Source organism: Dipodomys merriami, unplaced genomic scaffold (genome assembly GCF_024711535.1).
Source record: "Dipodomys merriami isolate MVZ:Mamm:240054 unplaced genomic scaffold, mDipMer1.0.p SCAF_45, whole genome shotgun sequence".
In the NCBI taxonomy this organism is placed as follows: domain Eukaryota; kingdom Metazoa; phylum Chordata; class Mammalia; order Rodentia; family Heteromyidae; genus Dipodomys; species Dipodomys merriami.
In genome coordinates, this window is record NW_027206013.1 from 5,258,919 (window position 1) to 5,274,783 (window position 15,865).

General features: G+C 37.5%; 1 protein-coding gene across 1 annotated transcript in view; it reads left to right on the forward strand.

Moving 5' to 3' along the window:
* Positions 1-15,567, forward strand: part of LOC138808246 (solute carrier family 5 member 4-like) — a 42,788-nt gene extending 27,221 nt beyond the window's left edge. The window contains exons 9-15 of the mRNA XM_069994225.1: positions 3,805-3,940; positions 4,868-4,975; positions 6,333-6,483; positions 6,997-7,165; positions 9,108-9,323; positions 11,398-11,500; positions 15,353-15,567. Coding sequence (XP_069850326.1) covers positions 3,805-3,940; positions 4,868-4,975; positions 6,333-6,483; positions 6,997-7,165; positions 9,108-9,323; positions 11,398-11,500; positions 15,353-15,567 — 1,098 coding nt within the window. The remainder of the gene's footprint in view (positions 1-3,804; positions 3,941-4,867; positions 4,976-6,332; positions 6,484-6,996; positions 7,166-9,107; positions 9,324-11,397; positions 11,501-15,352) is intronic.
* Positions 15,568-15,865: the final 298 nt, after the last annotated feature.

The window sequence follows — 15,865 nt, forward strand, 5'->3', positions numbered from 1 at the left end:
CGAACTTCTTTATCTCTTCTCACTAATTTTAATTTGAAGTCTATTTTATCTGATATTAGGATTGCAACTCCTGCCTGTTTATGGGGGGCATTTTGCTTAATAGATTTTGTTCCAGCCTTTCACTTTCAAAATGTGTTTGTTTATATGGGCAAGCTGTGACTCCTGAAGGCAGCAGATAGAAGGATCTTGCTTTTTAATCCAACTAGACACTCTATGTTGCTTAATTGGAGAGTTAATGTTAAGTGTTAATGTTGAGAGTTAGGACTGAGAGATGTTTGAGAATTCCTACCATGTTATCCACCTTCTTGGGGGCTGCGGCAACTGGGTTCTTCCTATGGTTCTTGGATTCTCAGTTTGGGTGTGGTTTCTTGGCCTTTATTGTGGTCTTGTTGGTTTTCTATGTGTAGGACATCTTAAGTATCTTTTGTAGGGCTGGATTGGTGGAGATATGTTTCAGTTTTTCGTTGCTGGGTTTTTACTTGACCTTCGGTTATGAAGGAGAGTTTAGCTGGGTACAGTATTCTTGGTTGATAGTTGTTTGCCTTTAGGGCATGGCATACATCATTACAGGCTCTTTTTACTTTAATTGTCTCTGCTGAGAAATCTGAGGTGATTCTAATTGGTTTCCCTTTATAGGTGATTAATCTTTTCTCCTTGAAAGCTTTAAGGATCTTTTCCTTGGTCTGAATTGATCCTGTGCAGATTATAATGTGACGGTGGGATGTACTGTTCTGGTCTGGCCTATTTGGGGTTCTAAAAGCTTCTTGTATCTGAATAGGCCTATCTTTTTGCATGTTTGGGAAGTTCTCTGCTAGGATCCTGTTAAACAAATTTCCTAGACCATTAACTTCTGTCTCATTATCCTCTGATTAGGCCTTCTCATGGTGTCTTCCAAATGTTGAATAGATCTGTCCTATTTCTTGGATTTGTCTTGGATAGTTGTATGTTCTTTCTCTATAATATCTAGGCTGTCTTCAATCCCCAAGATTCAATTCTTCTGCATGATCTAACCTTTTGTCAAGACTTTCTACTTTGTTTTTTATTTCTTTTCCTTCTAATTGGTTGGCTTTGGGAGCTTCAAATTCTTTGTTGGAGCTTTGTTTTAGATCTTGTATGAACTTCTTTATTTCCTTAATTTGGTGTTCAGTGTTTATTCTCAAATCACTTAGTTGATTGGTTATGGTTTCCTTGTACTCCTATTCCTTCTGTTGGGCTCCATTCAGCATTCCCTTTGCAGTCTCCCTGAATTCTTTCAGCTCTCTGTTTATGGATTACATGAATGACTCTATTGATCTTTGTCTATTCTCATCCTGCTCTCTCAATTCCTGTATTACTCTTTGATTAGCTTCTCACGTTCACACTATTCCTGTCTTTCTCTTTGACTGTTCTCAGCCTGCTCACGCATTTCCTTTATTTCTCTTTGACTGTTATCAACCTGCTCATGCAATTCCTGTATCAATCTTTGAGTAGGTTCCTCATGCTCATGAGATTCCTGTATTAATCTTTGGTTTGCCTCCCTCTCTCCCTATCATGTTCACTCTGAGTCCTTTGCAGGTTTTCAGTGTTTACCATGTTTACCCATAGTGTTTGTAGATCTTTTTTGGGAACTCTTCTCTGTATTATTCATTAACTCTTCTGTCATCTGATTATAATGAGTGGGAATTGAGATAAATGGACTTGCCATTTTTTATGTGTTTTTCCAGCTTGTTCTGCCCATTTGCTATGAAAGTAACACCAATTTTGTTCTAGAACACTATTTTAAGGGAAGCATCAACCAGAGTCCTGTAGTTTCACAGTCAAAATGGCTGCAGATACAATCTAGTTCAACAGATACAATCTAGTCAACATCAAACAACTATGGATTAATGGGCTAAGATTGCAAAGAAGAATTTGGCAAACCAGAAATTATTAGATTTAGGGAGAAATGTGGGGAAAAATAAGATTAGAGATATGTGGTGAAGTAAAAGGAGAGTGAATTTAACCAAATCTTAATCTCAGAGAGGGAAATGGATTGGACAGAATAATGAGAGCGATTAAAAAAAGAAAGAAAGAAAAATGGAAAAACAAAAATTTAAATTTAAAAAGTGAAACCCTTCCAAATTATGTAAGTTTAAAGAAATGATATTGAGAGAAGAAGGATAGGATGAGAGGAGGGGAGGGATAGAAAGGAGACATGAAAAAATAAAAAATAAAAATTCTTAAAATTAGTTACTTGAAAATTATATAGGTATAAAGAGATAATACTGCTATTAAAGAATTTAAGCCCAGGAGGTCGTGAATTGAGTAATAAATTTCTGGATTAAGTTTGCACACAATGGGTATAAGGTCCAATAATCGACAACAGATATATATATCTGGGGATGAGCAGAACAGCAATTAAGTCATGCAAAAAAGAAAGGAGAAAAAAATGAAAATAATTAAAAAGGACCAAAAGATCAGAAGAGATTTTAAAAAGTACACACACACATACACCTAAAATAAAAATTATGAGAGAAAAAAAGATTAATAGAAAACAATTTTTTAAAACTAAAAATTATTTTTCAAAAAAGTACAAAAAATAGTTCTTTGGGGTTTTTTGGGGGGGGAGGAATGGGAAGATCCTGTATCTCCCCTGTGTCCATAACTAGTCTCTTGGAGTCTCTGGTCTGCTTGTGGTGTTTGGTTTTCCTGTGGCTTGATTGGTTTCTTTTTTGGGGGGGGGGTCCAGTCATGGGGCCTGAACTCTAGGCCTGGGTGCTGTCCCTCAGCTCTTCAGCTCAAGGCTAGCACTCTACACTTGAGCCACAGCACCACTTCCGGCTTTTTTTTCTTTTTGCTTACGTGGTGCTGAGGAATCGAACGCAGGGCCTCAGGCATGCAAGGCAAGCGCTCTACCACTGAGACACCTTCCCAGCCCTTGATTGGTTTCTTAAAAATAATGAAAGAAAGGAGAGGGGAAGGAAGGAAGGAAGGAAGGAAGGAAGGAAGGAAGGAAAGAAGGAAGGAAGGAAGGAAGGAAGGAGGGAAGGAAGGAGGGAAGGAAGGAGGGAAGGAAGGAGGGAAGGAAGGACACTGAGGTTAAAACAACTATGTATCAATGTATTTAATAAGCTGAAAACTTTTTTTAAAAGATACCAAAAGGATATCATTTAACAAAAGATGTTTTAAATGACTCATAGTATAGGGCTATAGAAAATCATCAAACCATAAAGAAGGGCTACAAAGGAAGTTAAAGGGAACAAAACAGCTATAAATTACCCAGAAAAAAAAACTAATAAAAGGCAATAATGGACTCTAAAAAGAGAAAGTAGATCAAGGAATAGGATAGAACAAGCTTAAAGAAAAGTCATTGGAAATCTTACCATGAAGGATCAAAAACTGTAGACAAGAGTCTTACAGACTTTTCTGTCTGAACTTTCAATCATGATCCTAAGATCTCAGCCTCCTGAGTAGCTAGGATTATAGGCATGAGCCACCAATGTCTGGCAAATTTTAAATACTTCTTGAACCAAAGGAAAATGGAAACACACATACTCAAATATTTTGGGATACAACCAAAGCAGTTCTGCAAAAGAAATTTATAGCAAACACTGACAATTTAAAAGAAAAAAAGACAGTGATGAGAAATCTGAGAATCACTGAGATCAAATGCTGTGCACAAAGAATAATCATTCAAGTACCATCATTCCAAAGCCAGTTATTTTCCACTAACCATGATGTTTTCAGTTCTAATTGTAATATTAAATCCTAAAAGGGACTTTAAACTTCTTTGAAATCATGATTTGATTTTTTTTTGTCCATAAATATGTGGCCTTTTCCTGGCAGGTTGTTGTACAGCGCTGCCTATCAGGAAAGAACATGTCCCATGTGAAAGCTGCCTGCATCCTGTGTGGCTACCTGAAGCTGCTGCCCATGTTCCTCATGGTAATGCCAGGAATGATCAGCCGCATCCTCTACACAGGCAAGCTCTGAGTCCATAACTCCTCCCCCTTTGTGCTCGAATCCTCACTGTTATTTAAGATATCGAGAAACCCTGATAAGACTAGAAATCCCTTTGGAGGTAGAATCGAAAGCAAAATTACAGATGGAAGGAGACACTTGTACAATGTCCAGGCAAGAAAATTTGTTTTAGTTTGGTCATTTCCATATCTCTTTTATACTCCTTACCTGTCACACAGACATTTGACATGGTGGTCCTGATTCCATGAATGCCTTTAATGTAAGATCATCTAGAGAAAACATTCAAAGAGCACAGAAGGATGAAATAGAATTGGGAAAATGTGAGTTAGGTGAGTTGTTCTGATCAGGTTTGGTGACATCTTTGCAGATCTGTGAGATGCATTGTTACTTTTTGGTCCCTCTAGGACATCTGTAGAACTGAATCAAATTCATATGTCTGAAATCAAGTTATATGGGAGCATTAATTTCTGAGTCAGCTAAGATGAACTGCAACTGTACTTTCTTTATTGTAAAAAGCAGAAGGATAGATCATTGATCTTTCTAGTCCAGGAACTCATTTCTATTGGGCCAACCCATCAGATAACACTGGAGACACTAAAGTTTCTCAACACAGCATACATTTATTTCAAATAAAGTCTAAAATAACCATCAAGTGACCAACATGATTTCTTATTGCAATATTTCAGTGTTGTTTACAACAGTAAAAAGATGTAGAGATAATTAATGAGTAGGTACAAGAGGCACTATAGATATAAGCCATTCTGGAGATCCCATTGTGGGCAAAGAGTGACTTGATCCACCATATCAAATTCCAAGTTCACTATCTAATTTCCACATACGATCTTACATCTCATCTGTTCACCCAATGTTTATGAATTGTGCTTGTTTGAGACCTGCTCACTGACCTTACCTCTGCCTCTCTCCTCAGATAAGGTTGCCTGTATCGTACCTTCTGAATGTGAGAAACACTGTGGCAACAAAGTTGGCTGCAGTAACTATGCCTACCCAACCCTGGTGTTGGAACTCATGCCTGATGGTTAGTAAATGTCCATGTTCAGACAGTTTTGAAGGACAAGTCTAAAGATAAACCTTAAGGAAGGATTGTGGAATAATCCTTGAAAGGTCTTACTTTCATTAATTCAGATATTTCTTGAACATCTTCCATCAGGCTACTGGCCCTATGACAGGACTAGAGATTATGGAGATGAGCAGTTACTATTAAATTAACATTCCTTCTGATTTAAGGCTGATGTCCAACTCTGAAAAACTTATAAATGAACTCTTTCTCAATGAAAGAATGGTATGACCACACGTGTAAATTCAGTGTACTGCAGGTTCAATATTGGCCTTGCTTCCATTAGTCCAGTGAATTTCAATTTACCTGACTTATAGCTATTTATTAAGAGCCTACTATTTTTCAGGCATTGGTTTTTGTCCTTAGAAAGGGTCAGTAAAATAGGTAGAAATGCTCTTCCTCTTTGAAACTTACATTGTAGTTTTGTTTTGTGTTTTGTCCATTGTTCAGCTTGAACTCAGGGGCAGGGTGCTTCCTTGAGGTATTTTGCTCAAGGGTAGCACTCTACCACGTTAAGCCACAGCACCACTTCCAATTTTCTGGTGGTTAATTGGAGATAAGAGTCTCACAGACTTTCCTGACCTGGCTGGCTTTGAACCATCACAATCCTCAGATCTCACACACCTGAGTAGCTGGGCTCACAGGCATGAGCTATCACCCAGCAAATTGTAGTTTTTGAAACATAGGAAATAACCACACCTATGAAATAATTCAAATTTCAGATGATATACTTTCTGTGATGGGCAGTGAAACTAAGAAGAGTGCGCAAAGCTCTGAGAAACTAGGTGATCTTATACTTTATGACCCTCGAAGTTAGCTCTCACTTCCACGGACTCTCTTCTCTTTGGCACCTATGAGCATTTTCAGGAGGAAGATTGACCTGAACCCACAACATAGTGCACACCCCATCCATCCTACTCTCTCCCAGGTTAAGAACAGCACTAACGGGCAGAAGGCACTCTAATGAATATCCCATAATATTGTTAGAACCTCAGCTTTCCCCCGTGAAAGGCTGTGTCTCTTACCAGGTCCTTCCTTACCTCTCTAGTTCTCTAAGTCTTCAAGAAGTCAAGAGTTTCTCTTCAGAGAAAGAGGGAGTGGGGCAGGGGAGAAAATAGGATTCTCCTTTCCAAAATTACTATCTAGAAGAGGACCTCCAAGTTAATATTTAGAACTAAATCTCTACTGAATTATCCTTCCACCACCAGAAAATTGGATATCTAGATAGATATTGATAATGACATTAGCTGGTTCATACTGCATATGACCCTCTTATCTTTGAATGGTACTCAGTACTTCCTCCCTCTCCTCAATCCAGGGCTGCGAGGCCTGATGCTATCTGTCATGTTGGCCTCTCTCATGAGCTCCCTGACCTCCATCTTCAACAGTGCCAGCACCATCTTCACCCTTAACATCTACACCAATGTGAGAAAGAAGGCATCTGAGGGAGAGCTCCTAATAGCTGGAAGGTGAGAGAATCCAATTTCTTACTAGATTTCCCCTGAGGTGAGTATAGAAGTGAGCTACAGCTTCTTAGTCTCTGACATCAGTGAAAATGAACTGAAAGTTCTAGACTGGGCTGAGATCAAGTCCCAGGAAAGTCCCAGGAAAGAAAAAACGAAAGAAAGAATGAATGAGAGAGAGAGAGAAAGCAAGAAAGCAAGAAGAAAGGAAGGAAGGAAGGAAGGAGAAAGAGAGAGAAAGAGAGAGAGAGAAAGGAAGAGAGAAAGAGAGAGCAAAAGAGGAAGGAAGGAAGAAAGGAAGGAAGGAAGGAAGGAAGGGGAAAGGAAATGTGAAACTCTTAACTAGCAAAAAGCTAGAAGTGAAAGTGTAGTTCAAGTGGTAGAGCACCAGCCTTAAGTAAGAATGTGAAGTCCTGAGTTCAAGCCCCAGTACCAGTACAAACAACAACAATAATAATTTAAGAAGTATCCACAATGCTTGTGTTTACTATTAAAATCATGTGTTTTTTTTCTTGCCAGGCTATTTATCCTCGTTCTACTTGTCATTGGCCTTCTGTGGGTCCCCTTAGTACAGGTATTTCAAAATGGACAGCTGTTCCATTACCTAGGATCAATTTCCAGCTACCTTGGGCCTCCAGTTGCAACTGTCTTCCTGCTTGGCATCTTTTGTAAAAGAGTCAATGAACCAGTGAGTGAAATATCTTTCTTTCTGCTAGAGTAAGAAACCAATAATATATCTTCTTCTTGGATAGAACAACACCTTCTTCATCTGGGTATAGCGAACATACTTATAGTCTCAGCTACTCAGGAGCCTGTAGTAGGAAAATAGCTTAAGCTCGAGAGATCAGTACCAACCTGGAGAGCATAATGGGACACTATTTCCAAAAACATACATTCTTAGAAGCAGGCATGTTGGTTTATACCTATAATCCAAGCTACTCAGGAGGCAAAGATTAAGAAGACAATTGTTGAAGGCCAGCCTGAGAAAAAAGTTGACAAGACTTCATCTCAAGTGGTAGCACATGGTCTAACAATATAACCAGTACTATCAAAAACAAACTAACAAGCCAAGCACTGGTGGCTCATGCCTCTAAATCCTAGTTACTCAGGAAGCTAAGATCTGAGGATCACAGTTCAAAGCCAGCCTGGATAGGAAAGTCTATGAGACTCTTATCTACAATTAACCACCAGAAAACTGGAAGTTGATCTGTGGCTCAAAGTGGTAGAGCACTACCTTGAGCAAAAGAGCTCAGGGAGAGCTCCCAGGCCCTGAGTTGAAGCCCCATGGCCAAACAACAAACAAACAGTATATTCTTTCCATTGAATGTACACAATACACAGCCCATTTCAAATTCACTTATGGTAAGCCATGACTTCTGTTCCTCATATAAGTGTTAAAAATACAGTCCATACACATAAGAAAGTATTTATGTCTAAATTATGTGCATTGATGTACAGTGTTGAGAAAATCCTATTGATGAGCCAGGCTTTCAGATTCCAATTGTGGCTCTACCATATCTTTGTGACCTTAAGTAAATCACATGACTATAATATGAAAACAGCAATTGCACCTACCTGATAGGATTGCAAAGGGGATTGAATCAACTGAAAAATGTAAAATTCTTAGAAGAAAATCTGCTTCACCAAAAACAACTCAAACATGTTTGTTTCTATTATGATATAAAGGATTAATTGGTATAGACTATTTATGTTTAATACTTTAATTGTTCCTGTTACGTTTTGGGGGATGGTAAAAGAATGTTTGTTTATTGGGAGTTTGAGATTTATTTTGATTGGGTGGCAGTCCTGGAACTTGAACTCAGGGCCTGGACACTGTTCCTGAGTTGTGCTCAAAGCTAGTGCTCTACTACTTGAGCCACAGCTCCACTTCTGGCTTTCTTAATTGGTGCTTCATTGGAGATGAGTCTCATGGACATTCCTGCCTGCACTGGCTTTAACTTCAATCCTCAGATCTCAGCCTCCTGAGTAGCTAGGATTATAGATATGAGCTACCTGTGCCAGATTCCTGTTAATATTACTACCCTAATTTTCAGCTGAAGAACAGGTAAAGAGAGATTATTATTATGATGATGATGATGATGATGATGATGATGATGATGATGATGATGATGATGATGATTAAGCAGAGGTCAGGTTCAGTCTTTCTCAATCTAAAGTTTATATTCCTAATCTCCACTCAAGATACTTTTCTAAAACATAGCATCTGAGGTGAGAGATCAGGGGCACCAGTTTTCAAACCATGTTCCCATGAATTTTCTTAGATAAAATAAATGCTTTCAGTTGCGCTTAGTAGAAGTTAATAGAACTACATATTCCCAGACATGAAAATGATGTCATGGAAGTCATAGGTCTATTTATTCAGGAACACAAATCACTTATTTACAAATCTGTATGTGATTTTTTTTTAAGTCTAAACAGACTGCAGGTTTGATCAGAGACAGTGACATTAGGTGTCCTTGTCTTACTCTGAAAAGCTTATGGTCAGGGTTAGCCAGTGATCTGTCTGTTGAGAAGACAGGCAGGATGGTAAGGGTGACTTGAATGATGGCATCATGGTTTTTTTCCATCATGCTTCCTAAACATGGATTTTGTCTCTGTTCCTTTGGCAGGGAGCGTTCTGGGGACTGCTGTCTGGACTTGTGATTGGCCTTACCCGTATGATCACAGAGTTTGCCTATGGAACCGGCACTTGCTTGCTCCCCAGTAACTGTCCCAAGATTATCTGTGGAGTGCATTACATGTACTTCGGCATCATCATCTTCTGTGTGACCACAGTGGTCGTCCTGGGAGTGTCCTTCCTCACAAAACCAATTCCCGATGTACATGTGAGTAATGCATAATGGCTGAACGCTCCTTTTAAAATAAGAGTCCCATTATGCAACTCGTGGGTTGAGATGGGTAGGAAGGAATGGGAGAGAACGAGGGAAGAGATGAGACTGTATGAAAGGAAATGCACTTAGTACCTGAAGCATGTAAATGTAACCCTGCTGAATATCACCTCTAAAATAACAATGTTTTAAAAATAAGAGTCCCACCCATTTCAAAAGAAGAGGTCCTAGTCAGGAGCTAGTGGCATGTGCTTGTAATCCTAACTACTCAAAAGGCTGCAATAGGAAGCCTTTATAATAGGAAGGCTGCAATAGGAAGCCAGCCCAGGCAGAAAAGTCAGAGACTTTCATCTCCAATTAACCACCAATAAACTAGAAGTAGAGCTGTAGCTCAAGTGGTAGAACACCAGACTTGAGCAAAAAAAGTTAAGGAACAGTGCCCATGTGCTGAGTTCAATCCCTAGTACCAGCACTAATAATAATAATTATTATTATTATTATTATTATTTATTATACTTATATATTATATTATAGAATATATAATCATATATTATATTATATATGGTTATAATATGATTTATATATTATATATAATATCTTATATGTACATAATATATAATAATTACATAAGATATTATGTGTATGTAATATATAATGTGTAATATATACTTTATTATATTATATAGTTATCATGTATAGTATATTATATACAATTATATATGATAGTATATTATATCATATATAATTATGCATTATATATGATATATAATTATATATTATATTGTGTATAATTATGTAATATATACTATGTTATATATTATATAATATGTCATATATTACATACTATATATGTCATAAATAATATACACTATAATACATCATATATAATATAATACCTATTACATATATTATTTATATATTATATATAACTAATAATTATATATTTTATTATATATTAATAACATAATTATTATATATTATTCTTTGTCCTTCCTTCCTTCTTTTCTTTCTTTCTTTCTTTCCTTCCTTCCTTCTTTCTTTCTTTCCTTCTTTCCTTCTTTCTTTCTTTCTCTCTTTCTCTCTTTCTTTCTTTCTTTCTTTTTGTGAGTCCTGGAACTTGAACTTTGGATCTGGGTGATGTCTCTGAGCTTCTTTTTTTGTTTTTGTCAGTCATGGGGTTTTGAACTCTGGGCCTGAGTGCTGTCCCTCAGCTCTTCAGATCAAGGCAAGCACTCTATCACTTGAGCCACAGCCCCACTTAAGGTTTTCTAGTGGTTCATTAGAGATAAGAGTTTCATGGCCTTTTGTGCCTGGCTTTGAACTCTGATCCTCAAATTTCAGCCTCCTGAGTAGCTAGGATTACAGGCATGAGCCACTGACGCCCTGCCCTGAGCTTCTTTTGATAAAGGCAAGCACTCTATTCCTTAACCGACAGGACCACTACCAGCTTTTTGAGTAACTTGTTGGAGACAAGGGTCTCATGGAGTTTCCTGCCCAGCCTTGGTTCAAAACTTGATCCTCAGATCTCAGACTTCTGAGTAGCTATGATTACAAGGATGAGCCACCAGCATCCAACCAGTTCCTTTCTTTCTAAAGTTCAAACTAGGATACAAGTCTCAGGTCAATGAAATCATTGTAATGAAATAAGAGCTAGGAGCTTCCTAAGAGATTATCTCCCAGACATTGAACTAGGCAACAATTTTTTATCCAGTACTCTTGATATAAAAGTAAAGGATTGGAAAATGAACTGGAGATTCAAAGAACTTAGCAGTATACTTAGGAGGCAAGCCTTTTCTACTATTATAAGAAAGGGGTACATAGTCTCTTTGCAAATCCAAACCTCACAGAATTTCAAAACATGAATTAAACAGTCTCATGGTCCTTAAGACTATTCCTTTCCTAAACCATAATTTATTTCTATTGTCATATGAATTTAACATTTACATGCTTTTTTTAAAACTATAATGTGTTCTTGTATCCTTCCATTCAATGGTTCAATGCCAATATTGGATAGCATTAGAACACTGTATTTCCCTATCTCTAATAACCTTGCATGTTGTCTCGGAGTCAGTTGTATCGCTTGTGCTGGGCTCTTCGGAATAGTACAGAAGAAAGAATTGATATAGATGCAGAAGAGAAAAGACAAGAAGAAGTTGATGATTCTGTTGAAGATGGTAAATATCTACCTTACATGTGCCCTTCATGTAGGAACTTTATGTCCATGATTTAGTTTACTAGTGTTTTGTAAAATGTTACTTAATTCACCTTTTTTTTAAAAAAAAAAAAGCCATTGTGTACTCATTACCTTACTGATGTAACTATAACCCCTCTGTACAGTAACTTTACCGTAAAATATATATATTACATTTTTAAAAAGCCATTATATGTGTGACAAATGGAAACTTTACAGTTTTGCTGAGCACTAATGGCTTAAACCTATAATCTTAGCTACTCTGGAGGCTGAAATCTAAGGATCATATTTCGAATCCAGCCAAGGCAGGAAAGTCCTTGAGACTCTTATCTCCTATTAACCAGAAATGGAGCTTTGGCTTAACCTTGAACAAAAAAGCTTAAATACAATGCCCAGGCCCTAAGTTCAAGCCCTAGGATGGGCACAAAACAACAACTTTAAATTTTTATCTTCCCAGCATCCAAGACATATGAAAATGATATCCATTTATTCACTGCCTGTCCATTTGTCCATCCTTCAGTCATCCATCCATGAAACTATGATAGCTACTGAAATAATAATCAGTGAGTCTGTGTGTGTCTGTGTCTGTGTGTGTGTGTGTGTGTGTGTGTGTGTGCACGCAGGCTGAGACTTGAACTCAGGGCCTCATCTACCCATTGGGCTCTTTCACTCAAGACTGGTGCTCTACCACTTGAGATACATCTCCACTTTCAGCTTTTTACTGGTTAATTGGAGATAAGAGTCTCTCAAATTTATCTGCCTGGCAGATTGCAAATTTCAATCCTCAAATGTCAGCCTCTTGAGTAGCTAGGATTAGAGGTGTGAGTTTCCAGTGCCCTGCCCAACTCTCCCGTTCTTAGACACACACTGTGCTCAATAAATCAATCCTGTTTGGTTTTTGATTCTTAATAAATTACTCTTGATTGGTCATTCATTCTCAATAAATCAATCTTGGGTGGTAGTGGTGAAGCCCGCTACTCACTCTCCAATTCCAGGTAGGAAGGTTTCTTAATTTTTTTCCACATAATCCCATTCTATCTAGAATTTTCCTGTCATTCAAGGGAAAGAATGATAATCCATTTTTCAAATCTAGGTCCTAATTGTACTTCCTTCAGGAAAACGTCCCCAAGGATCTATCACTTTGATTGTCTATTTCTTAACCACTAACAACCTTTAGCATGTCAAGATTCATTGCCTTGAACTGTCTACAAAGGGCTTGGTCTGGTTGAGTTTCTTCAAACTGAAGAAAGGATCCACATCATTCACTTCTTAAGTTGTTTATATCAGAGAACCTTGCATAAAGGTAGCCTGTGATTTTCTTCTTTTGTACCTGGTTTTAGTGTTAGATCAGTGACTTATTTTTATAGACTAGATTATCCATTAGCCTATGTTTTATGGGAATATCACAATGAGATTGGAGTGTTATCTCCACTGAAATTTTAATACTGTGCCAGTAATACTATTCATGTACTGAGTGTGTGTGTGTGTGTGTGTGTGAGAGAGAGAGAGAGAGAGAGAGAGAGAGGGACAGAAAGAGAGAAAAAGAAACTTCTCAAATGCTGATCAAATTTAAATAATGGCCATTCAGAGTTTCCATATATTCATGAATCAGTCCTGGAAGATAATATATTTGTAGATTTGTGTTCATTCTGTACATGTTATGTGTGTGTGTGTGTGTGTGTGTGTGTGTGTGTGTGTGTGTGTGTGTGTGTGTATTTGCATTTCTTTCAAATACCTCAGGTACTTTTTCTTTGTCTTTTTTCTTTAGAAATCTTACCATAATCGAATTAATCTACTCTTACCAAAAACTAACTTTTGCCTTCTCTTGTTATCTCCCCATACTATCTCATTACTTTTGTTCTTATTTGCCTATCTTCCTACCTGCATTATTGGAGTTTATTCTATTGGATATCGTTTTTAGTTTAGATTGAGTATTATTTCTTTAATTTTCAGTAGCTTCATTTCAGTCTCCTTTAAAAACAAAGGTCACACATATATTTCTCTTAAAGTAAAACTTGAGTTGCATCCCATATATGTATTTTGCATGATTTTCATTACCATTATTTCTAAGGATTATCTTACTTCATAATTTTTCATAAAAATTTGACTTGACAGATAGGTTTTAAATTTTTCAATGCAGCAACAAATAGCTTTGCATTATAATTTCTTTTGCATATGAGCCAGTATACTATTGAAATAGATTTGAAGAAATGTGTTGGGTTAAAGGGTTAAGTTCTATGCAATTCTAAATTCTCAACTTTCCCTCCCTAAGATTTAAATCATACTTTCTAGCAACAATGTATGACAGTTCCTGTTTTCACAACTCACTAACATAATATATTGGGGCACTTCTGAATTTTGTCACTGGGAGATGAGAACTGGCATCTCAATATAAATTTGGCAGGGGAAGCAGAGACATTGTTTTTGTGCCAGTTCTGAGGCTTGAACTCAGGGCCTGGGTGCTGTCCTTTAATTTTTTCATTCAAAGCTAGCATTCTACCACTTGAACCACAGCTTGTTTGGTGCTTCATTGGAGGTAAGAGACTCACAGTCTTTCCTACCCAAGCTGGCTTTCTACCAAGATCCTCAGATCTCAACTTCCTGAGTAGCTAAGATTACAGGTGGTGTAAGCCACCAGTGCCTGGCCTCAATATAGGTTTAATTTAAATTTCTCCTTCCAGGTAAGTGATCTTAAGAAACACCTCTCTTTTTCTTTGAACTGTTTATTAATCTCTCTAGTATTTATTAACATGGAGTTGTCACTGGTCTTTCCTTCTTTACTGTAAGAAATACATTAAACACTGAGAATATTAAATTCTTTGTGATATAATATCCCATTATTTCCCTGTTTTCACTACTTGTGTATATATATATGCATATATATACTTTCATACATATATATACACTATACATACAGTCCTGGGGCTTCAACACAAAGCAAGGGCTCTGTCTCTGAGCTTTTATACTCAAGACAAGCCCTCTACCATTCCACTGGTCTTTCCTTCTTCACTCTAAGAAATACATTAAACACTGAGAATATTATTCTTTGTGATATAATATTCCATTATTTCCCTCAGTTTTCACTACTTGTGTGTGTGTGTGTGTGTGTATATATATATATATATATATACATATATATATATATATATATATACTTTCATACATACATACATACATACGTAATACATACACACAGTATATATACAGTCCTGGGGCTTCAACACAAAGCATGGGCTCTGTCTCTGAGCTTTTACACTCAAGACTAGCCCTCTACCATTTGAATGACAACTCTGCTTCTGGCTTTTTTGATCATTAAGAGTCTCATAGATTTTCCTGCCTAGGCTGGCTTCAAATCATGATCCTCCAATCTCAGCCTCCTAAGTAGCTAAGATTTCAGGCATAAGCCATTGGGATCTGAGTTTTAACTACTTTTAACTTTGTCAGACTTCTGCCATGCAAAAAATTGCTATTTTTACATAGTTAAATTTGACCTTGTCTTCTCTTGGATTTCTCTGATGTTTATGAGTGTGATCTTTCTTTTCTTTTGACACAGATTTCGATTTGCCACTTTTTTTGTCAGTCATGGGGCTTGAACTCTGGGCCTGGGCGCTGTCCCTGAGCTCTTCAGCTCAAAGCTAGTGCTCTACCACTTGAGCCACAGTGCCACTTCCAGTTTTCTGGTGGTTAACTGGAGATAAGAGTTTCATGGACTTTTCTGCCTGGGCTGGCTTTGAACCACGATCTTCAGATCTCAGCCTCCTGAGTAGCTAGGCATGAGCCACCGGCGCCCCACAATTTACCATCTTTTGCAATGATTTATACCTCTTTGTTTCAGATGCTCCTGAGAAACCTCGTGGATGTCTCAAGAAAGGCTATGACTTATTCTGTGGCTTGCAAAAGACAGGACCCAAGCTGACAAAAGAAGAGGAAGAAGAGCTGAAGAGGAAGCTCACAGACACGTCAGAGAAGCCCTTGTGGAGGAATGTAGTGAACATCAATGCCATCCTCCTTCTGGCCATAGCAGTTTTTGCCTACAGCTACTTTGGTTGAAAGTGGCTTTTCTCAGCCACTACAACATTGGTCCAGCAGTAGATCATTTTATCAACTTTCAATTTGTTGCTTGTTATGTTTTGAAAAGATTCCCAAATTAAGAGTGAGAGATAGATAGATAGATAGATAGATAGATAGATAGATAGATAGATAGATAGATAGATAGATAGATAGATAATATATAGATATGTGTGTGTGTGTCACTTATCACTTTTTGGAAAATTGGTCAAAATTCTTCTTTCCTGCTGGGCACCAGTGGCTCACACTTGTAATACTAGCTACTCAGGAGGCTGAGATC